The 18,491-nt window shown below is 37.7% G+C and overlaps 1 protein-coding gene across 7 annotated transcripts in view; it reads left to right on the top strand.

The window, feature by feature from the left end:
* Positions 1-18,491, top strand: part of LOC107714343 (oxidation resistance protein 1-like) — a 173,381-nt gene that overhangs the window by 120,579 nt on the left and 34,311 nt on the right. For all 7 annotated transcript variants that reach the window (XM_016520162.1, XM_016520166.1, XM_016520165.1 and 4 more), the window contains 2 exons: positions 1,456-1,572; positions 14,513-14,665. In XM_016520162.1, the coding sequence (XP_016375648.1) occupies positions 1,456-1,572; positions 14,513-14,665 (270 nt within the window). The remainder of the gene's footprint in view (positions 1-1,455; positions 1,573-14,512; positions 14,666-18,491) is intronic.

The raw sequence follows: 18,491 nt of genomic DNA, 5'->3' as shown, positions 1-18,491 counted from the left end.
GAGAGGGTAATAGATAGAGTCAGGCGCTGGAGATGGTCGACCGTCCTGTCACAGTACAGCTGGAGGGCTCTCAGCGTGGATCACGTGACCAAACTCAGTGGCTTCTTCCATTAGCGTAATCCTCCCAGCGCTTCGGCCCGCTGAACAGCCCCTCCACACTGACTCCACTGCCCTGCAAACTACCACGAGTGGAGCCTGTTCTGTGTTCAGAGATCTGAGGAGCACCGGGAGAGATCATGTTTCATGCAGTGAACTTTGAGAAGTTTAATCACTGATTTCTTCCCTGTACTTTAACAGTTTGGGGTGGAAGAATTTAAAACATTTAATAAAAAAAAAGTGTGTATGTGAGTATTTGTGTACAGGAGAGTGTGACAAAATTACCATGAGAAGTTAGTTAAATCTGACAAAACCCCTAATTGCTGACAATGATTTGACCAAATAAATAAAAAGAATAAATAATAATAGTAAAAATATATATAATAAAATAAAATACTAATAATAAAATACTCATTTTTAGAAATCTTTTATATGTTAAATATATTTTAAATTAAACATTTTAAACTGTTTTCATTTTTTATATTTTAAAATATCCAATTAATTTCAATTAATTTGTTGATTTAATATGACAGAATCAGGACAGATTTGTTCTATTGCAGCTTTAAATTTTAAAAACTATAACATTTATTTGAAAAAGACTGAAATAAATGAACTTTTCCACGACATTCTAATTTATTGAGATGCACCTGTATACGCTCATTTTTAAATTCAATTACATATTTTTAAAATATTTTTTTGGAAATTGTTTTTATTTTTATTTTTTCAATATGCTATTAATTATCCAATAATGGATTGATTTAATATTAAAGACAGATTCAGAACAGATTTGTTATTTTTCAGCTTCAAATAAAAAAAAAAATTTAGAATGGAATTTTTTTTACAGATTATTTATTTATTTAAAATGTCGAGTCAATTATTATTTTTTTTGTTCATTGACATTATGACCTTATTTTTTATTTATCAATCATCAATTGACAGCCCTAATAAAAAATAATAGAAGTCTTGGTTAAACACCTTAACATGTACAATGGATAATAATTTTGATAAACTTTTGTCTGTGTGTGTATTTGACTTTTTTGGCTTTTACATTTGGGGACAACTTAAATTATTCTGGCAAAACTTTTTTTTAAGACTTCCTCAAAGGTAAAAATTATGAAGTAATGCATTTAAAAAATTAAGGTATAAAAAGGCAAATTTTTAGCCGGTTTTATTTTAGCAGGTCAGGGTTAGTTGTAGTAATTGTATGAAAATTGTGGCTTTATATATAAACAGTACAGGTACAGTTTGTCCTCATTTACATAACTAGATCAGTGCATGTGTGTGAGTAGTGAGTGTGCGTCCATGCATGCAGTAACTTGCTGGTGTTTGTGAAGCGTTACGCTGCGGTTGTGTTTGCAGGTCCTATATGTGCCTGATCCGGACTACGTGTCCAGTGTGGGCAGCTCTCCCTCCTTCAGTCCCAGCAGCCCGCTCTCTCCCACCTCCTCAGAAGCTGACCTGGAGAAAGTGAGCAGGGTATGTGACATTTCCCACTTCACACCGCACAGCCTCATCATTTAACCTGTGCTCTGGAGGGACTCTCACACAATCATACAGCATGCCATAAGTTCACACTGAAGGATCTCTGGGTATTTTCCATAAGCCTATGTGTCTTATCCTTTCTGGTTTACAGGAATCATGTGAAAGAGAATTAATGGTGAACAGTGAAATCATGAGCCGACAGCTTGAGATGCTGCTGTTCATTGTTAGTCAGGAAACTTTGTGCATTGTTTTCCATCAGCTGATAGGAAGAATGCCAGTGTTGCAGAAAAGCTCTCCATTATGTTGTTGAGGTATCCGTGTGTTTGTCTGTCAGGATGAATAGGAGCTGTAATTGTTTAAAAAATTAACTTAAGGTCAACACGTTTCGCTTTAAAGCTTAAGTGTGTAAGATTTTGTTAAAATACCCATAAGTATCCCAGTTTAATCTGCAGAGACAACTAGAAGTAAGTGTTCAGGAAAACTATTTGAAAACAGTCATTGCGTTTGCAATTCAGTTTGGTAAATACATGGCAAATTACACAATTAACTTGAAATACTGCAAATATATCACTGTTGATCTAATAGTTACAAAAGAAGGACAGATGGGTACATAAAATATTTATACAACACAAATGGATGTACCTCTGTAAATTTGCTTTTGAACATGAGATCACCTGGCTCAAGACTGTGGTTTTTCACTGTCAAACATGATATTTACACACCCTCTGTAATCAAATACCTGCCATGAGCTGTGTTGACTTGCCCTCATTCTTAGAAGCACTTCATCTAAATCCCTAAGAAATGAGCCATTTCTGGTGTGGTGAATAGGACTGGGCGATAGAGAATTTATCAAATGTAATCAATATTTAAGAATTTGCTCTAAAATGTCTTAAAGGGTATTTTCCCCCTCCAGTCAAAGCAACCATCAATTAAAATGACTAAAAAATATTCAAAATGTTTAATGCAAGACAGCTAAAATACCATAAAAATCTTGACACAAAACAAAATGTTAATTAACAGAGATATACATATTTACAATGATATGATTATGATGTAAAAATTACATTATTTTATATATTATATGCATATATTTTTTTAAAAGCAATTACACACACACATATAATGCATATATAATTAAATAAATATTTTAAAAGTATAATGACACTCATTAGAAAAATATAAATATATATGTACTTATATTAATAAATATATGTTTATTATTAATTAAATATAGTTAATTTATTATATTTTACATGTAAAATATATATATTTAAAAAAATATCTATTTAAAAATTAAAATATATTTTTAAAATATAAATAAAAAACGTATAATGACTCACTCTTGTCACTAGTTTAATGTCTAATGACAATAAGAACTTAATGGTCAAAGTGCAACATTACAATTTACCTATCAGTAAGCCCCTCCCCTCGAACGCAGATGAGCCAATAGCAGTTGAGTATCAGTTGCACGGGGACCGGAACTCGGACATCTTTAGGTTTCAGCGCCATAGAGAAACATTGGAAGATCCAAAGCTTTCATTCGTTTGATGGCAAAACGACGTGCCTGGAGTACTTGTAACACTGATTCCATGTATCCTGAGAGGATGGGCAATGGAATTTATTTTACTCCATTTCCTAAACCCAAATAAGTCCCTAAGCATTCAACCCCAATCCCAATGAAGATGAAAACGTTCATTTTCTGGTTGTCATACTCTCATTAAATTACTATTTTCATCTGCTCAAGCAGAACGTTAATGTCATTTTGTGCTGCAAGCTATCTCTGGCTAAAACTAGCTATTGTTAAATTTAGCGAGTCCATATAACGTACCAACCTAAATATATAACTGTTCTCATGTCATGTACAGTGTAGGTCAAAAACATATAAACGAAGATCTACATTTCAGTGCCTCTCCATATTAAACTGGTTAAATGTAAATTAATTTAATCGTACCCTGCGGTACATGAATATTGTTGATCCTGGATGTTGTCATCTGCGATCGTGACGACCGTAACATGAGGTGTCTCCTGCTTGCATTGTGATCTGTAAACCCTTGCTTCCAAATTAATTTTGTTACCCACCATATTTATTTTAAAATCTTTTATATATCCCTCCATAGCATATTTAAGTCCCACTTGAATGGTGGTCCGTGTTTCCAAAATTTTCAAAAACATCTTGGGACAAGGTTTTCACTCTGACAGCTGTCATTGTGAGACAGTGAGCAACTCCGTTTGTTTGTCCGAGTTAGCAACAGTAACTAAGGGGGACGGGGCTTACCGATAGGTCAATTGCTTATTTTATATTGTTAGGGAAAAAATTTGAATATTCTATTACTTCCCAGCCTTAGTGGTATAGCATCTCTTCTCTTTCCTGTGGAGTAACTGTGCTCGTGTTACATGCTGTCAGTAGGTTTGCTGTTGAATTTCTGTTTTGTAGTAAAAGGCTTTACCTTCAACATCTTATAAAGAAGAGGCCGCTGTACCTCACTGCCTCTTGGTCTCCATAGTGACTGCTGCGACGGTACCCTTTGCAAACCTGCCCACTTGTGCACTGAGCCTTAGACGCTCCTTTCCCTTTGGTTTCTTTCACACATATACAGAGTTCTGGCATGAAACTCTAGATGGACAGAGTGTCAAGGGGTAGGGGTGAAAATATTCCCCTAAGAATTGGGACACCACTACTATACCGTCACACATCATCATACGTCGTCTAGCTCCTACAATAAACACACCTATACTGTTGTGCTGGTGTGCATTAGAGCCTTTAATTACCGTTCTTTGTTAATGCGCTGCTTACTGACACACACACACACACACACACATCGGAGATCGCGCAGCTCACACATCCAGGAGCAAAGAAACTTGTCAACACTGCCCCACGACTTTTATTAATAACAGTTTAAATACTCGCTACAATATATTTTCCAGCAACAAGAGGATATAATCGCTGTTTTTGAAGTAAACTCACTCACTGTAAAGAGAGACGCACAGACACGCATACACGCAACTTGTCTTGAATTGGCAGTATCTGAGAAAAAAGTTTAGCGATTTCTAATTATATGTCTATGGTGGTTATCGCCCAGATCAGATATGAAAATATGTTGTGGTACTATCGTGCAGTCTGTAATGACATGACGTTAGTAAATTTAAGCGATATTTTGCACCCATTTCTTAATATGACCGTAAATATGAACACACAGTTGAATGTAATATAAAACAAATGATTACTTTTCATTAAAATCTTTATTAATGCCAATAATGCTTACATTTATGTGTCTTTTTGTTCGCTCGGGCAGCCATGTTGCCGCTGTAGCCGGTTTATGCTGAGATCATTCATACCCCTTCGTTTGAAGTGTGGTCCCGAAAAATCTTCATTTGAAGGGCTATCTGGCCTTTCCCCTTACCCCTACCCCTCCAACCAAAAGAGAATTGAGACACCCTTACCCCTTCACGTGAACGCGCGAAATGGAGGGGTAGGGGAAAGGGGAAGGGCTAGAGGGGTAGAAATGGGATTGGGCCTTGCTCTGCCGCAGCAGCAACAGCAGTGTAGCAGATTTATTCCGATATATTTATTTAAGACCAAATACATTAACATTGTCATGTACATTACCATGCCAATCCCTCCGAGAGTTGTCATGACAGAAATCTATTTAGACCATTGATCTGGGAAAAGGAAGCTGTGATCTGTTTAGCAGTCTGAGACAGGTGCTTTACTGGGATGTAAAATAATATAGTATGCAAAATATAATACAGTGCATCCAATAAAATGTATATTCATTTTGAGATGTAATTATATTACAAATAGAGTTACTTTAAGTGAGCATAAGATGATGGCAAAAACAATTTTAGCGTAAAAATAATACAGATAAATTTTGTACAATTAAATATAGAATAATGACAGATATATATCAAAACTAAAAAAAAAATAATAGTAATTTTTTTTTTAAATCACTAATATCATAGCTACTTGGGGTGCTTTCACACTTGGTTCAATTGCTTGGTCCGAACCCAAGTTCGATTGCTCCCCCCTCCCCCTGCCCCCGCTGGACTGTGTTCACATTATATTATTTGTGTCCGAACCGCGGTTCGTTTGCGTCATCAAGCCAGCAGCTGTTTACCCCGTTGCTTAGTAACGATGGCGCAGGAGAAGACGGCAAAATGCGTAGCATTGCTCTCTTCAATTTTATATTTATGCTTTTGAACCATAGTTTTTTTTTCCAAAGCTTCAGTACATAACAGCAGTTACGTCTGCCTTACGAATGTACTGCAAATGCTCTAAAGAACTCTGAAGGCGAACAGAAATGAGATATACAGCTCTCTGCTTGCAGCTCGTCAGGAAAGTGAGTGAAACACAAACACACATTTTTATCAAATAATACATCATTAATAGCGGTTCACTTCTGTGATTTGGTACGATTGCATTCACATCAGCAGCAAACCGTACCGGAGTTCACTTGAACCGTACCCCAGACCACCCTTTTTAAGCGGACTCGGGTACAGTTCGCGGGTGCGCACCCGAGTTCGGAAGACCGTGTTCACATCATCCAAACGAACCGAACTCTTGACGTCAATCGAACTCAGGTGCGCACCAAAAGTGCTAGTGTGAAAGCACCCTCAATATATGATCTTGTGTTGCCTCAGTACTCAAGGTGGTGATATATTACTTTCAAATGTCTGTGCAATTAAACTAAATAGTTAATTAATTATTAATCAGGTAGCTAACTGTAAACATACTGTTAATTAACTTGCTTATAACGATTGTGTGACGGACTGGACATGACAATTGAGATCCAAGTGCAAGCTTTTATTAAAACAGATCGTGGTCAAAAACAGGCAGGGTCCAACACCAGCAAACAACAGTATCCGAGGCATGACAAAAAGTAATCCAAAAACAAGCAATGGTCAGGGCAGACAGCAAACAATCACAAAAACAATGAAACACTCCAAGGTCCAAAACTCCAAGGTAAACATGTAAAACGCCCAGTAATGTCCGCAAACAGCTAAACAAGACTTCGAAATGTTAGTGTGTTTGTGTGCTGCTTAAATAATACTATGACAGGAAACAGGTCTTGTGTTCATCTATTTCTAGAGTGTATGCACTGACCCTTAAAGGGCTGCTGTCTATGTAGGCAGCGCACAGCAAGGCAGCCCTCAGAACAGACAGCGGCGCTCATTGACCCCCTCAGCCAGAGAGCCTTTTCCCTGCACACTACAGAGTCCTCCAGAGACATGGCAGGGTGAGCGTCAGCCAGCACTTTGATTCAGTAGTGTAAAGAAAGCACTTCAGTAAAGCAAACAGCTCTTTTCTCAGGCTGTAACGATCATTTAATTACGGAGCCGTTATTGCGGTGCTACAGACAGGGCTTGTATTAATTATTCAAGCGGATGCCCTGGCATGTTTGTGTGTAATGAAGAGCAATAGTGAACACTGACCACAGGGTGCAGTTTATTTGCTTTCAGAAGTAGATGCTGCTGTAAGTTATATTAGCCAAAAAGTACAAGGTACTACCATGGTAGAAGAATATGTTGAGGAATATGTAAGTACTATAAAATACTATAGTACTATAGTAAACATTTGTGTGTTTGTTTAGTTTTATTTATGTATTATTTCTTTTATCTGTTAATGTATGAATGAAATTAGATACTGTGATAAATATGTTTGTTTGGTTAGAGAGAAAAAAAAGCTAATTGTTAAATCAATTATTCATTAAAAATTACAAATAAGTCAAAAAGTATTTTCCTGTCTAAGTGGGCGGATCTTGGTCAGAATAAGCTGGAAAAGTGGATCAGACTTTGTGCTGATATTTAAAAGTCTGACTATACAAGCAGCATTGACTGTTTATGAAATCTGGTGACTTTGAATTGAGTCTCCTGAGGAGTTTTTGCCTCGTATCATCCTGATCGCACCCTCCCTTCCTGCTGTATGCTAAATTTAGTCTGTGTCACGAGAAGACGAGAGGGAGTGAGAGACTGGTAGAGAAAAGAAGAGTAGGAAGGCCGGTGTGTGTGTGTGTGTGTGTGTGTGTTAGAGAGATGGCCAGTGTTAATTACCAGTGGCTGCTGGTGTTGGCTGACTCTAGGAAAGGTGACTTTGTCCCAGTGTTACTGGTCTGATTTCATGCCCAGAAACTCTTGTGGTGCTTTGCTTCAGTCAATGACAGCATGAAACTCTTCAGATCAGCAGAGGTTATGTGGTGATGTTAAGTTAGGACTGTGAATGTTTTCATGGTGAGTTTCAGGCTCATTAGAAACTCTGAAAATTGATCTTTGTGACATCATGTATACCATTCAAAAGTTTTGGGTCAATAATTTTTCTTTTTTTTCATCAAGGATGCATTCAATTAATTAAAAGTGACAGTAAAGGCATTTATAATGTCAAAAAAAAAAATTCTATTTCTAGTTATTGATAGAAGAATCCTCTAAAATTCTTTCCACAAAAACATTAAGCAGCACAAATGTTTTCAACCTTGATAATTATAATTGTAATTATAATTATAAATGTTTCTTGAGCTGCAAATCAGCATATTAGAATGAACGATGCTGAAAATTCAGTATTGCATCACAGGAATAAATTCAATTTTAAAATATATTCAAATAGAAAATAGTTCTTTTAAATTGTAAAAATATTTCACAATATTACTGCTTTGTTGATCAAATAAATGCAGCCTTGGTGAGCATAAGAAACATCTTTCAAAAATATGAAAAAACCTTACTGACCTCAAATTTTTTGATAAGTTATGCACCTCTACTGTATGCCATTTCACTATATGCAGTTCCAATTTCTTTTGATTTTAAAGATTTTGCAAGAGCACAGAGATAAATTGATGCAGTCATTAAGTATTTTGCTTTCAATAACAACAAAACCATATACAGTATGGATCCATTCTGGAATCTTGAGCGTTGCCGTAGAAACAAATAATTTCTGAACCTAAGGATGTGAATGGCTCCAAGTAGAATCTAGACACCTATTTCAGTGACATCTGTCAGGTAGTTTTTGGCTTTTCCCCTGCAGAACCCGTTTCTAGTCACCAGATGGAGCTGCAGGTTGTTGTCGTAATATTTCAGAGCAAACAGCTGCATATAAGTGCTGTTGTTGATCTTGGTTAATATTAGAGTCAGCTGACCGTGTCCTTCTGCTGTGTTACTCACGCTCATTATAACGACAGCATAGCCGTTGAGATTTTGAGTGCCCATCTACTGCTTCAGGCTAATAGCACATGAGTCTTTAACATGATCTGTGTGAATTTGAACAGTACTGTAAGGGTGTGTGTGGAGTTTAGACCAGTCCAGCGGTTATCTAATGATCACATGGATGTCAACCACCCACATGTGCAGCCCTGCAGTCAGGGTTAGTGGCCATTTTCCAGGCGTAGGTTCTAAATCCAGCCATTGGTCTCCTCCAGGCTGGTTTTCACTGATGCTATGTAAAACCAGCGCAGCGTAGGTAAACTCCAGGTGACCTAGAGGACATTAAGATAAGCTTTTACTCTTTTTCTCCTCCTCCATGTCGGATAGAAACGTCACCCAGCCAGAGGACACATTCTGTTGGTCTGTCTCTCCCACAGTGTCTTTGATGTGGTTTGGTAAAAATCATGAGATGTTCTTGGAGAAGCACTGAATGCATGTTCTTCTTGACCCAAAGACTTCAGAAGCTGTTGTTTTTGTGCAGCAGACTTTATCGTTGTGTGCTGGCCTGTGCTCTGTCAGTCCTTGTGACCTTGTGTCCATTGCTGTGATCTGGTGCGGTAATGTTGTTTATGAATTGACCACCTGTGCAAGGGTCAGTCTGTTAAGACCGAATGTCATTATTGGCTTTTACTGGGACAAATAAGTGCAATAAATGTCCTTTATTTTAATAACGGACAAATTGAGAAACATTTTAAGTCACACTGCAGAATTGATCCCAGCACCATTTTAATGAAAAACTGACTTTTTTTTTTTTTTTTTTAAAAACAACTTTTCATTTTTTTTTAATTTGGGGTATTTTTTGTAAAAAAAAAAATATTTAGATAACTTTTTTTGTCTGAAAAAATGGCTTGTCAGTTTTTATTTTAATATAATATTGTTGGTTTTTGTTATTTTTTTATTTATATAAATCTTTTTGTGTTTGTAAAAATCCTACTTGTCTTTTTTATATAACATTTTTTTGTTTGAAAAAATGACTCGCCATTTTTTATTTGTATAAGTTTTTGTAAAAATATATTTTTATAATTTTTTTATTATACAACGTGTTTGTTTGTAAAAATTACATTTATTTATTTTTATTTGTGTATCATTTTCATTTGTAAATTGACTTATTTTAAGATGGCATTTGATTTTGATTTGTCAGTTTTTTTTTTTTATATATATAATCTTTTTTGTTAGTAAAAATTATTCATTTTTATTTACATAGCATTTTTGAGTTGTCATATTTTATTTTTATATCAGTTATATTTGTAAAGATAAATTATTTTAATATAACAGTTCTTGTTTTTGTTCATAAAAATTACTTATTTTTTGTAAAAATGGATTGTCTTTCTTTTTTTATATTATTTTTTTTATTTGTAAAAATGACTTGTCATGGCACATTGCACATTATTCCAAAGCAACTTTACAGAAATTTGTGCTAAAAATGAATTTTGTTAAAGGTGGGGTAAGCGATTTTTCAAAAACGCTTTAGAAAACTGATTCGGGCCGACTAGCAAAACAAACTTGTAGCCAATCAGCAGTATTGGCTAGGGGCATCTAGCCAACGTCTGCGGAACAAAAGGCTTAAAGCAAGAAGTAGGACCCGTGTAAATATCGGATCAGCTTTCCAGCGCTGGAGAGAACTCAAGGAGCGGAAGGCCTGCGATCGGACGCAGAGGTTGCTTTGTTTCTTCTCGATAGGTGAGTAACACCGTGTCTGCACTGCAACAGCTAAAGTCTAGTACACTGGACGCGACAAAGCGACCATTGAAAATCATTTGAAATTTGTGCCAATACGTCATGAATAGAACGCATCAGCAGTTTTCTGTCGGGATTTGTCGTGTCATGCCGCGCCACATCCAGTGTAGACCATAGCCTTTTGGGGGAGGGGCGTGTTTGTTTTGGTGATTTCAAATGTCAACATTGGCTTCCAGAAATCGCTTACCCCACCTTTAACTTTTAGTAGAATATTTAGAATACACTAGAATGTAGAAGGCCTCATTGCTAACACACATGGACTAAATTCCACAAAACACTTGTTTTGATTTCACAAGGTCTTTAAGAAATGCGTGTGACTGCTGTCTGGAGGACATGACCCTATCCAGCCTAATTATACAGGGCTTTCTTAAACCTACTGGTCTATTAGTATGTCAGGTAACCCACCAACTAGTCAGTTTGTAAAATATGTAGATTTGCACATCCCTAGCACAGATACAGATCTGTTTATCCATCCCTAAATCCTAAATTTTGCTCTACAGCATGCAGGGAAGGCGTCGTTTGTTCTTTTAAACTTTTGCAAAGTTCCGAATCAATGTCTTCCCGGGAACACTGGCTGTTCTTTTGTATTCCGGTGGTTAATAACAGCTTTGATAATGAAGCAAGCTATAAACAGCAAGCCGGCATCAGAGCTCTGGAAATACACAAACCTATTTGCGTTTCCGTGCACGTTACACTGGTGGCATCCTGCCTGCCGGCACTGTGCAAAACGAAAGAGGCTGCCAGAGGAGGAGAGACTGTGTTTGGAAGAGGCAGGGAGTGTTAACTGTGAACGGGGTTTCATGAAGGCTTGTTTTGACTCTCTGGTTGCTTATTCCGGGATCTGAAGGGTGGGCCGGTCTGTCATGGCACACTAGATGTGCGATGTCGAGGCCAGAGGGTGAGAACTGCGGCCACTGTGCTTGTCAAGGAAGATTTTGTGAGAGCGGTTTAGATTATAAATATTAATTGCAAATGTGTCGAATATGTGTAAAATGTTGTCTTTATTTATAGTATTCTAATGCAGATTTTGTGCTTGATTATGAGCTGTTACATCAAAGGCAGATCATGGACAAAGTCCAATTAATGAGGCTTCCTAAACTATTGGCCACTGCATTTTCTGACATTTCTACTAAAATATAATGAAATAGTTAAAATATTTGTATTATGTTGCTTGCAAAAAGTGTTAATTCATCATTAATTACTTTTGAATGGCCGTCAATAGAGAAAGATACAGATATTTATCACAGTTCCCACAAAAATATTAAGCAGCACTGTTTTCAACATTGATGATAATAATGTTTCTTGATCAGCAAATCAGTATATTAGAATGGTTAGAAAATTAATCTAAAACTATTAATAAAAATGTGATTTGTTTTTGGTAATACTGCATTGTGGTGCATTTTAAGGCACAGTTCACCCAAAAATGAACATTCTCTCATCATTTATTTCCCCTCATGTCATTCCAAATCTATAACTGCTGCTGAATACGATATAAAAAAAATTAAGATATTTTGACAAGTGTTGAACTGTTTTTTCCATACTGTCAATGGGGTCCAAAAACATCATTGTACCTTACTGACTTTCATTGATGACAATGTTTTGTTTTGTTTGTTTGTTTGTTTTTTATAAACTATCCCTTTAATACTTGTTAAAGCATGAGTAAAGGATGTCTTTGAAAATTGTTGCCCATTATAGTGTTAAAATATCGCTACTGTACTCAAGTATCCTGATCATGTACCTCTGCCTTTAATCACTATTATTGAGATAAACAGTAGTGGTGAGTGTCTAATTGTGTCTTAGTGTGTTTAATAGTGAGATTTACACAAAAGCCTTATAATGTGTTGTCAGATTCTCTGTTGTAAACACTGCCACTGCCAGATCCAAATAGAGAGAAAGAAAGAGCAGGAGAGATGAAGAATCAGTGGTCTCTTGTGCAGTTACTATCCCAGCATTTGGTGCATCAGTGTCAGTTTGCTCCAGTCGGCTCTGAGAGATGTGTGTGTGTGTGGAGGTGAGAGTGGAAGTGTGTGTCGGAGGGAAGCAGACAGCTGTGGGCAGGAGGTCATGTTTGCAGGTGACCCAGCACCCACTCTCTGCTCCCACTGTCGTCTGTGAGTATTCATGCCTCCTCCAACACACACACCACTACCCAGTGTCCTGTGCTGCTTCCTGTTTCAGAACAAGTCCAGGAGGAGTCTAAAAGGTTTCTCTTTTTTCAGACCTAATGCAGTTTTTAGTTTAGCCTTTCACTGGCATACACTACTGGTCAAAAGTTTGGGCTCCGTAAGATGTTTTTAAAGTCTCTTATGCCAATGCACCAATGCTGCATTTATTTAATCAGAAATACAGTAAAGTGATATTGTGAAATATTATTACAATTTAAAATTGCTGTTTTCTGTTTTAAAATGTAAGTCATTCCTGTGATGCAAAGCTGAATTTTCAGCATCATTACTCCAGTCTTCAGCATCACATGATTCTTCAGAAATCATTCTAATATACTGATTTGCTGTTCAAAAAAATGTCATGTTATTATCAATGCTAAAACAGTTGTGATGCTTAAAATTTTTGTGGAAATCATTTTTTATTAGGATTCTTTGATGAATAGAAAATGTATTTGAAATTGAAATCTCTTATAACATTATAATGAATTATATACATTGTTACAAATTATATGTACTGTTCAAACTTTTGAATGGTAGTGTATATATATCTACAGTACATCATAAATAAACATCAAATTACAGTAACATTATATTCTTTGGAGGAACAAAATTGACAAAGATTATGTTGTTGGCATACAGTAAGAATACTGACATGAAGAGAGCTATAAAATGTGGCTCAGATAAAAGAATTTATAGAGCTAATCAATATAATTTATAATCTTTTTAAACCTAACTATTTTGTACCCTATCCCTGAAATTCTCTAGCCGTAAAGGCTATCTCTCCCGGGTTTTCTGCAACCATGATGCGCGCGCATCCGGAATGTTTACAAACCTATAATTGGTCTATTGAAAAATATTTAAGTTCAAATTGATATTTCTGACTTTTGGTGGCACATCTGCAAATTTGAGCACAGTTTACTCTCAATATAATCTAATTTCTTGAAGAAGAAAAAAGACTAAAATATTAGAGATCTTATTTGTGATTTTCCACCAAATTACCATAGTTACTGCAGTTATTTTTACACAGTACAACCGTGGTATAAACCAACACTATTGTCAAAAAAAAGTTTTCTCATTTCCAGCATTCAGCACATCTTCATAGTTGGGAAAACTTCTGTGGTGGTGAATGGAAACTACAACAAATATAATTTTTGCGTTCCCATTTGCCCCAATAAATTAGCCCCAACAGTAAAAGAAAATATCAATGATTTTCTAGCATTTCTGTCACTTTCTTTCTTTTTAACTCTTCATTTTCCCACCTAACACTGGTGTGACGTACCTCAATCAATAACACGCCATGTTTGTTTGCTTAGGCCAAAGGAGAACTGGTCCTGGTTTCTCCCAAGGTTTTTTTTCTCGATTTCTGTCACCTGATGTGTTTGGGTTCCATGCCACTGTCACCTTTTGGATTGCTTAGTTGTGGTGTAAAAGACATTTAACTTTCAGTAATTTATCGATACGACCCATATGACACCATTGGATGAGAACAAAACTTGAACTGAATAAAACTGGATGATGGCACTGTTGTTTTCTGTAGCGCTGCTTTACTGCTGAATCACATCTCGCAACATTGACGCTGATCGATTAACTTCACGCTGTTATTGATCTGAACTAACTTGAGCTCAGTAATGACACTGTTGTCTTTCAGAGCTTCTTTACAGCAGAATCTGAACTGTCTGAATTGAATTGCTTCTGCGATTTTGTGTTTATCTCTGTGAATCTGCTTTGGCAGATTAATCGTCATATAATAACCAAAGTAATTTTTATGTAATGAAGACAATGTGATGGGTGGGTGAGTGGCTGGTGTTTCTTTTTTTCTCCCTGTAATCTGTCCCATCTCTGTCTCTCAGGACTCCAATGGTCCACCTCGCTCCGATGCTTCTGCCCCTCCAGTCTTCTCTGCCCTGCGGCCCTCCCGTGTGGTTTCCTCCACCTCGGAGGAAGAAGAGGCGCTGACAGAGAAGTTCCTCAAAATCAATTGCAAGTACATCACAGATGGCAAGGTGAGTCAGCGTTCGACTTTTCTAGTGGCAACATCTCCGAAGTTGCACAAAAGTTAACTTAAGGAGGAGTCCTCAGGTTAGTCATTAATAAGAACCCTGCTTTTCCTCCATCCTCTGGAGACTGCAAAACAGCAAGGAGCTCCAAGTTTTGCTTAAAGTGTGGGAGTTGAGCTGCTGTCTCCAGCACTGATCTGTTCTCTTTAGTGAATACTCTATGCCTGACGAGTGTAATGCTGTTAGTGCAAAAATGATTTTCTCTCACACTGTCAAATCATGCCTGCCCTCAGAGTCACCCCAGTATTTATAGAGTGAATTCACTCTACTGCGTGACCAGTGTCATCTGATTCACGAACAAGTGACTCTTATGAACCTGTTCTTGTAATTAAAGGGGTCATATGATGTTGCTAAAAAGAACATTATTTTGTGTATTTGGTGTAATGAAATGTGTTTATGCGGTTTAAGGTTAAAAAAACACATTATTTTCCACATACTGTACATTATTGTTTCTCCTCTATGCCCCGCCTTTCTGAAACGCGTCGATTTTTACAAAGCTCATCGGTCTGAAAAGCGAGGTGTGCTCTGATTGGCCAGCTATCCAGTGCGTTGTGATTGGCCGAATACTTCAAGTGTGTGACGGAAATGTTACGCCCCTTACCATATTGTGATGCCCTGTCCGGCCGGAGCGACGAGACAAAAACATTAAAACCCATTATAAACGAGGCATTTGTTGCATCCAGTGGGGACATAATTATGGATTGTACTGACATATACTGTCTTTTTACTTTAGTCTTTGCAACTTTACAGATCTTCTTTATGCACCAAGAGCTTGTATCACTTCAAAGAGAAAGGAAAAATTTAAATGGCATCATATGACCCGTTTAATCATTCAAAAAGAACAATTCAGAGCTGTTTTAATCTGTTTGATGGATCCTTGATGAATGAACTCACTGACTCTATCACAACTTTTAGTGATTAATATATTTATGAAATATTATATTTAATATTGTGTGTGTGTAGTGTGCATAAATCAGAATAAATCAGTAAATCAGCATAAATTTTCTTAATGATCAAAATTGAAATTTTTTAAACATACTTAATAAAAACAGGGAATATGTCATTAATATCAGTAAAATAAATATAGTAGCCAGTTTTGTTTAAATGTAGGGTTGCAAAAATGAGTATATCCTTGATTAAATTCAGCAAACATGTAATATTCTAGTACTTAGTATGTCCTCCATAACTTTAAGTATACTGCTTTGACCCTTCTTGACATTGTGTGTACAAGTTCTGTCCTGTTTAACCCCTTGAGGACGACCTCCATAAGTGCCTTGATCTTTATTGTGGTGCTCAAGAGCCTTAAGGCTGGGTGAAATTCTTGTTCACTGAAGGTTTTTCGCCTTGGGAAAATGTATATATTCATTGTCATGTTGAAAAAATGCCCAACAATGCAGGGAATGAGGAGAAGATATCATCTTCTGTTTCATGTTTTGTATTAAATCACACAATGGTATGTGAATTCATGACAGCTCATCTCCCTCACACCTTCAGCACTCATACATCCCTATAAAAGAGCTTTACTACCACTGAACTTCACTGTGGGAACCAGGCACTTCTTACTGTAGTGTCAAGACACTTGCTTGGCATATCCCTGTTCTTTTCCTAGCAAAAAAATCACTAATCACAAAATAAAAGTGCAGGTCTGATTATTTCAGGGACCTTGTCACAAGTCACAATTATTTTAGAATTTCGGTTTTATTTTTGTTAGATTTTCACACTTAAAACAATGATTTTGTATTCCTCTTGTACCACTGTCCTCTTTTGTGCAAAGAAATAAGTCTTCTGACGATTCTCTCCCTAGTGGTTTCAATGTTGTCAGTATTATGTCTGAATGATTCAGTGGGGTATGTAGCACTTTTAATTGTCAAGAAATGGCCCCTGTTTAAATGTTTTGGTTCAACATACCTAACTTTTGATCAAAAATTGCCCAGCAATTAGTAACTAATTGCGTAGTATTAGTTCTGGCAGGTAACATGAGTCAAGCTTGCATCAGCTGACTCTCAACTGATCCACGTCTACCTATAGGAATACGACGCCTATCATGGCACTCCTATATAAGATCTATTCAGTATTATTCAGCAGCTTTATCGCTTGCTCTGGAGCAAATAACCCTCCTCCATCCCCAACTCAGGACTTGGCTTTCTAATATTCTAATATTGAATCAGACACCTTTTATCTTTAATAATGTTGTTATACTAAAATGTCATTAAGAACATTAATGAAATCGTCTTGGTTACGTATGTAACCCTCGTTCCCTGAAGGAGGGAACGGAGACGTACATCGGAACTGACCGACGAATTGGGGATCGCTTTGGGAGACCAGTCTACTTCGAGTGTAAGAAAAACGAGCAAATGCACATTGGCATGCGATAATTGCCACATCTGCTCTGCGCTGCAGCGCGAGTATTTAATGAGCAGCCGGTGCGTCGCATATTTGCTTTTCCGCTGAGGAGCCGAGCTAGTGACTCGGCCATACAGCGGAGGTACAACGACTGTGGCGACGAGACGTACGTCTCCGTTTCCTCCTTCAGGGAAGGAGGGTTACATACGTAACCGAGACGTTCCCTTTCAGTCGGTGGAACGAGGGTTAGACGTTCCCTTTCAGTCGGTCACGTTCCGACGAATTGGGGATATCTACCAACATGCCACTGTCGCTGGCCTTTCCAGCGCTCTGCTTGAGACTCCTGGACCGCCCCCAACTGTTGGAGCGAGAGTCAGGGCTCTAAGCAGAGAAGGTCAGTCACTACTGTTCCGCAAGACCAACTCAGTGTGACTATTTGGATAATCTGGGAAGCGTGCCCTAGAAGGGAAGGGGACACTGCGGAGGCCACATCCTGCCCGTAAGAAGTAAAATGTGGTGGTTACACATATGGACTAGCCAATTAGGGTAATAAAACATATGGAAGTCTCTGGGGTGGTTCCAGCCTAGTTCTACGGGGGAAAGAACACCAGCAGAGATGACAGAGCGGGCTCTGTCGAGGGAAAGACACAGGCTAGCCGTCCTGGGTAGCCTTACCGTGGAAGAATACACATATGGGATTGCCGCAGGGACCACTACATATGGACACCCAGCCTAACACAGGTTCCACAACGCATACGAGTATAGGCCTGGCGTCAGACGCTCCACCACGTCTGACTGCCGGGGGGTGACAGAGGAACTCACAGGGTTAGCCATTTCTGGGGAACTCTACTGGAACAATAGACGCACGTATCCGGTCCAGCGGGCGGAAGTGGCGTTGCAAGCCGACACTAGAACAGGCCCTTCACGCTACTGGCCACTAGGGGCGAGTACACGGGAAGATACCGGCTCTACACGAAGGCTATAGAATCTAGCGAACATGTTAGGTGTCGCCCAGCCCGCAGCTCTACAAATATCTGTCAGCGAGGCGCCTTGAGCCAGCGCCCAGGAGGAAGCAACACTTCTAGTTGAGTGTGCTCGCAACCTGAATGGCAGGGCTCGCAAAATTTCAAAATACCTGGTAGGCCTTCAGGCAGGTACTCTTCAGATTTTGGTAGCCCAAAAATTAATTTAACTAGCCCAAATAAAAAAAACACCTTGAGTGGGGTTGGACAATGTCTATGGTAACATACAGTATTGAGCCATAAAAAAAAAAAGAACTGCTACATGATTTACAGTTCAGATACAGGTTTTCACAAAAACACAAATTTTATACAACAGCATTTCAGCCTTTAGACCATTTTTATGAAAAGCGATAAATCAAGCATATAAATTGTCAATTTAAAACATATAAATAATTAATAATCTCAAA

This window comes from Sinocyclocheilus rhinocerous, unplaced genomic scaffold (genome assembly GCF_001515625.1).
Source record: "Sinocyclocheilus rhinocerous isolate Xijiao unplaced genomic scaffold, SAMN03320098_v1.1 scaffold629, whole genome shotgun sequence".
In the NCBI taxonomy this organism is placed as follows: Eukaryota; Metazoa; Chordata; class Actinopteri; order Cypriniformes; family Cyprinidae; genus Sinocyclocheilus; species Sinocyclocheilus rhinocerous.
Note: the sequence above shows the minus strand (reverse complement) of the source record. Positions and strands in the feature narration are given on the sequence as shown.